The 6,479-nt window shown below is 42.0% G+C and overlaps 1 protein-coding gene across 9 annotated transcripts in view; it reads right to left on the bottom strand.

The window, feature by feature from the left end:
- Positions 1–141: 141 nt before the first annotated feature.
- LOC129826176 (homeobox protein cut-like 2) overlaps positions 142–6,479 on the bottom strand; it is a 128,593-nt gene continuing 122,255 nt past the window's right edge. For 7 of the 9 annotated variants that reach the window (XM_055886580.1, XM_055886582.1, XM_055886586.1 and 4 more), the window contains one exon: positions 142–6,451. In XM_055886580.1, coding sequence (XP_055742555.1) covers positions 5,620–6,451 — 832 coding nt within the window. In that variant the 3' untranslated portion in view covers positions 142–5,619. The remainder of the gene's footprint in view (positions 6,452–6,479) is intronic. The other 2 variants (XM_055886581.1, XM_055886583.1) reach the window with 1 other exon arrangement.

Below are 6,479 nucleotides of genomic sequence, written 5' to 3'. Positions count from 1 at the left end.
CCACATTGTCAATGTTAAACAAGCTAGTTACTTTATTATTTGCAATGTTAGCTAGCTTATCAGGTGTGTGTGTGTGTTTACAAAATGGAGACCAATCTGTGAAGCCTGATAGTGGTAACAAAAAACACAACACACATAGGATCTTATACAATAATGTATTGGATGATGGCTTGATACATATGTGAATGAAAGACACTTCGCATATTTGTATCCATTCTTTAACAGCTTCCAATGCCTTGAAACATGAGATGATCTGTTTTAACAGGTTATGACATTTCTTTTGACTAGAGAGGTGGGGCCAGAGGCTAAGATATTTAAGAGGTCTACTCTTGTTAGCTCACTTTTGGAACATCAGAGCACATATTGTTAAACAACATTTGAAATCCCTTTATGATCAAAACCAAATCTCATAGACGGTAAATCACTAATACAATCATATTCTTGCTGACCCAAGTATTCTAGCACTTTACACCTTTTAGTGACAAGAGGTCAATTTAAAAAAGATGCAAAGCTTTGCTTTTCCCCTTACTAGTTTAAACAAAGCCCTGTGTCAATCAAATCACAGTCTAGTGAAAAAGGGCAGAATAATCATGATGCTTGACAAAAACGAATTTCTAAATGTCTGCTTTTTACTTAGGGATTTGGGGTAGAATTCCCCAAATTATTCACATATTAAACCTGTCCCATGAATACTACAAAGAGTCAACTCAGTCAGTTGAATATAATTTCACACACTCTCTACAACAACATTTAACCAGTGGGTAATGGGTAAAGGTTTACACCTCCACATTGTCTGTCACCAAAACTGCCAATTGCAACATGCATGGAATTCACCAGTGTAAAAAGGGAGAAGTGCCGAGTCAATGTCAATGTGCCAGAACAATAATACAAAACAAAGTATATTCCCTTTCCAAGTGACCAATATAAAATTGCATGCAAAATTCAAACAATGAAATTAGGTTTATGTGAAGAGGTAAGTATCCATAAGGGTCAGTATAAATCCATTCCATTTTCCTCCATTTATTATACTGAACAGAAATATAAACACAACATGCAACAATTTCAAATATTTTACTGAGTTACAGTTCATAAGAGAAAATCAGTCAATTAAAATAAATTCATTAGGCCCTAATATATGGATTTCACATGACTGGGAATACAGATATGCATCTGTTGGTCACAGATACCTGAAAAGGGCCTCAGGATCTCGTCACGGTATATCTGTGCATCAAAATTGCCATCAATAAATGTAATTGTGTTCGTTGTCTGTATGCTTATGCCTGCCCATACCATAACCCCACCGCCACCATGGGGCACTCTGTTCACAACGTTGACATCAGCAAACCGCTCGGCCACATGGCGCCATACACGTGGTCTGCGGTTGTGAGGCCGGTTGGACGTACTGCCAAATTCTCTAAAACGATGTTGGAGGCGGCTTATGGGGGGCATTCCTGCAGTCAGCATGTCAATTGAAAGCTCCCTCAAAACTTGAGACATCTGTGGCATTGTGTTGTGTGACAAAACCGCACTTTTTCGAGTGGCTTTTACTTGTCCCCAGCACAAGGTGCACCTGTGTAATGATCATGCTGTTCAATCAGCTTCTTGATATGCCACACCTGTCAGGTGGATGGATTATCTTGGTAAAGGAGAGATGCTCACTAATAGGAATGTACAAATGATTTGTGCACAATGTTTGAGAGAAATAAGCTTTTTGTGCGTATGGAACATTTCTGTGATCTTTTATTTCAGCTCATGAAACATGGGACCAACACTTTACATGTTGTGTTTATATTTTTGTTCAGTGTAGTACATTTTTCTCTGTAAGACAATGATATCTCATACAAGAAAAGTTACTTCTAAGTACTCCCATATACAGTATCACTGAGACAGAAAATTAGGTGTTAAAACAAAGGAAAGTTCATCATGGTTTAATATGGGATTTCCAAATTCCCCTATTTCATCCTTAGAGGTATATAATGTCAAGCACATATACATTATCTGCTCAGCAAGTACGGAAGAGTCAATTCTGTCAGGATGTCAGCAATTTTATAATTATTCCTCCCCCCATTTGCTTCACAAAAACCATTCGATTAAATGACCTACTTCTGAACATTGTCATTGTACCAACGAATTACAAAATAGTCTGCCATTGTTCTCAAAAACCAACCACTAGTTTTCCATGTGCATTCCCATAATCCCATATAACATATGGCAGAAGAACCATCCTGTCTTCTGTTTACTTCTGATATTATATTAATTCATTATTGTATTGACCAGTGATGAGAGTGACTGGTTCAGTAAAGCTTTAAGAAGCAAGACTACCCTGAGATAAGGTCGAAATCATGGGCAAGCTTGCCAGACCAGAACTGGCTCATATGGGATTGGTTAATAGATCTGTACACTCCATTTCAATATAGCCAGCACATTTTGTTCAAGAACATATGATATCATTTTCAGTAAATGTGTAATATTTATATATCTATACATACAATCCAAATCCTCTGAACTAGTAAGACATGTGCAAGTGTTTACTACCAAATTCAACAATACAGTAAAGGCAAAGACTTGTGGACACCAAAAGTTAGGATAATTTCGATATTGGAACTTTTCATGAATCCTCACAATTATTAATATCTAAGTGCTGTAAGTAGTTCATACACAAGGTATTGAATATCAATTAAAATCATTCAGAGTACCAAACAGAAGCAAAATATAGAAAATATTAACAAACTGCAAGCATGACAAAACTCATACTACAGACACAATACAGTAGTGGCCAGTGGCAAGCATAATATGAAATAATTGATTTAATTTTGTGTCATAGAATGTACTTTCAAACCGAATTCAATGTAGTAGAATTTTGATGAGGTCATATTGTATCATGTTCTTTCCATCAGGACTCGTATCCATGCTTACAGATTCTTATTCTAGTCAGATAGAGGCGAACAAGAGAGAAACTTGTGGGTGCTCTATAGCGTATTGTGTCTTTCTACAGTATGTTATCATCAAGGAATCAAACCAGAGATGTTTGAATGACTCAAGACTGTGTTAGCCCACTGAACTAAACGCTAGGTGTTGCACACAGTAAGCCTAAACCAGAGCTAAAGTAAACATTACATTCTCGGGCACTAATTTATCTAACAGTCAATTTCTCTTGCACTCACAAGTGCACAGATACAATACAGTATATATACAAAAGTATGTGGATACCCCTTCAAATTAGTGGATTCGGCTATTTCAGCCACACCCATTGCTGACAGGTATATAAAATCGAACACACCGCCATGCAATCTCCATAGACAAACATTAGTAGTAGAATGGCTTTACTGAAGAGCTCAGTGACTTTCAATGTGGACCTGTTATAGGATACCACCTTTCCAACAAGTCAGTTTGTCAAATTTCTGCCCTGCTAGAGCTGCCTCGGTCAACTGTAAGTGCTGTTATTGTGAAGTGGAAACGTCTAGGAGCAACAACGGCTCAGTCGTGAAGTGGTAGGTCACACAAGCTCACAGAACAGGACTGGCGAGTGCTGAAGCGTGTAAAAATTGTCTGTCTTCGATTGCAACACTCACTTCCGAGTTCCAAACTGCCTCTGGAAGCAATATCAGCACAAGAACTGTTCGTCGGGAGCTTCATGTAATGGGTTTCCATGGCCAAGCAACCGCACACAAGCCTAAGACTCGCAATGCCAAGCGTTGGCTGGAGAGTTCAAAAGCTCGCCACCATTGGACTCTGGAGCAGTGGAAACACGTTCTCTGGAGTGATGAACCACACTTCACCATCTGGCAGTCCGACAGACGAATCTAGGTTTGGCGGATGCAAGGAGAATGCTACATACCCGAATGCATAGTGCCAACTGTAAAGTTTGGTGGAGGAGGAATAATGGTCTGAGGCTGTTTTTCATGGTTCTGGCTAGGCCCGGAAATCTTAACGCTACAGCATACAATGACATTCTAGACGATTGTGTGCTTCCAACTTTGTGGCAACAGTTTGGGGAAGGCCCTTTCCTGTTTCAGCATGACAATGCCCCTGTGCATAGAGCGAGGTCCATACAGAAATGGTTTGTCGAGATCAGTGTGGAAGAACTTGACTGGCCTGCACAGAGCTCTGACCTCCACCTCATCCAACACCTTTGGGATAAATTGGAACGCCGACTGCGAGCCAGGCCTAATCGCCCAACATCAGTGCCCAACCTCACTCATGCTCTTTTGGCTGAATGGAAGCAAGTCCCCGCAGCAATGTTCCAACATCTAGTGGAAAGCCTTCCCAGAAGAGTGGAGGCTGTTATAGCAGCAAAGGGGGACCAACTCCATATAAATGCCCATGATTTTGGAAAGAGATGTTCTATGAGTAGGTGTCCACATACTTTTGGTTATGTAGTGTATTTCAACTGAGGGAGTAATGCATTACCTCTCTGGAAGGGCACAATAAACACGACTGCAGGAGGAACAGCATGAAAGCCCGTGAGAGGACAGAAGGACGATGGATCAAGCGAGAAAAGGAGGATGAAGTCTTTTGTTATCCAAGAGCAGGGGTTCTCAATGCGGTATTAAATAATGTCAATATTTGCCTGTGACTCCTCACTAGTAGATTCTCAGGTTCCATTGCTGTCTGAGACATAATTCAAACATATCTTAATCAATTTATTCAAACGGTGGGAGGATCATAGAGGTTAAAGGATCATAGAGGTAAGTCTGAAATAAATCATGTAAACTGTGCTCATGTGTAGTGAGTTTCACTTACTGACAAGTGCACAAGGGTTCAAAACTGTAAACCTCCAGGATTATATAACAAACAAAAAAGATTCTACTCATTAGATTTTACATTTCCTTTTTTTCTTATTTTTCACAGATTTCTTTTCACAAATTTTTGCTCCAGTATATCACAGGTGACTAACTATAGAGGATAACAGGGTCAGTTGAATACCATGATACATCTGGTTCAGAAGGCTATTGCAGACAATTCTACAACATGTACAACCACACTTTACACGTTTGTGTTACAAATGTTTCAAAACATATCACCAAGAAACTAAGTACATAGGAGATGTTGAATATTTAGAGTCTTAAAGGACTATCCCTTAGTCAGTAGTACAATTTCACGTTACTTGACTTAAACTGTCCCGTTTTACAGACAAAATCGGAAAAATTGCTATTAAAAAATTAGCAAATTTGGTCAGTGTCTCTTTTTATATAATTATAGTGCTTTTGATGGCTTAAGACAGGGTCTTTTTTAATCTCACCCAGTGGCAATCTACACAACTTCAGTGTACATTTCATGACACCATAGCTGCAAAAGTCTTCACGTCAGAGTCCATTAAGTAAAACAACAGCTAGTGCTGTTACATATATTTCAAAGTAGTATCCATTATCAAAAAAAACTAAAACACATTTATAAATATTTTTTCTTTTCTAAAAGCCCTCTAAGGGAATTTGTCTGTAAGTTTAGCTCTGGTTTCCCCTGCTGTCCTACAGGGTATTTATTCAGTATGATCAGACAGGGAGGACAGGCCTTCAGGAGCCAAGCTCCACTTCACGTGTTCCTGAAGCTTCTCTTTGAGAGTCTCCCATGTCTGGTGTGAGTCAGCAGAACTGAGGAAATGTGGAGGAAGAGAGGGGCCTAAAACTCCCACTCCAGGGTCTCCTCCCGGTTAGCCGCTCTCTCCAGCCTGTGGATGATGTTGTTGAGGTTGGCAATTTTCTCGGTGCGTCTCTGAACGCTCCTGTTGGGCTTAGGGCTCTGGATGGGAGGCATGGGGTTAGGGTCCAGGCTGTGGTTGGTGCTTGTCGTGGGTGGGTTGGGCAGGGATGGGGAGATGGGTGCAGAGGAAGATGAGACAGGGGAGACGGACATCATGAGGCCGGGCGAGGAGGCAGCGGAGGGGGAGTTGAGTGAGACCTCCAGGCTGCTGCGGCAGGGCTCAGACGAGGCCTTGAAGCTGACCGGGTCCACAGGAGACTTGCTGGAGTCGTCAACCTCGTGCCTGGACTGGCTGGTTCTCTGGGGACCATCTAGGGAGAGCGCCTCCTGGAAGAGCCCCTGAGCCTGGCTGCTCATACCCTCGTCCTGCCTCAGGCTCTGAGGATAGTGTGGAGCCAGGTGGAGCTCTCGGCAGCCACCCATCAGGTCCTCATGCTCCGTTTTCAACTGAGGGAACTGGACACCCATAGAGAAACACTGGATCTTAGGCTGTTTGATGTAGCCGTTCCTCTCCTCCTCCTCTCCCTCATCCTCCCGCTCACTGGCCTCCTGTTTGACATGAGGCAGTGGTGTGTTGGCGCTGAGGGGGCGGATGGGATGGGGGGTGCGTCCAGCGGGGTGCAGCAGCCTCCTCTCATCTCCGTCTGAGATGGGGCTCTGTATGGCCGAGGGAGAGTAGCTGTGGTGTTCTGTGTCTGTGTCGTTGTCCTGGAGACCCTCCATGAGGACCTCCCGTCGCATCCTGGACCTGCTTAGAAAAACACAACAATCAAACTAAC

Source organism: Salvelinus fontinalis, chromosome 28, assembly GCF_029448725.1.
Source record: "Salvelinus fontinalis isolate EN_2023a chromosome 28, ASM2944872v1, whole genome shotgun sequence".
NCBI classification, from domain to species: Eukaryota; Metazoa; Chordata; class Actinopteri; order Salmoniformes; family Salmonidae; genus Salvelinus; species Salvelinus fontinalis.
The sequence above is the reverse complement of the archived record's forward strand: the minus strand, read 5'-3'. Positions and strand labels throughout refer to the sequence as shown.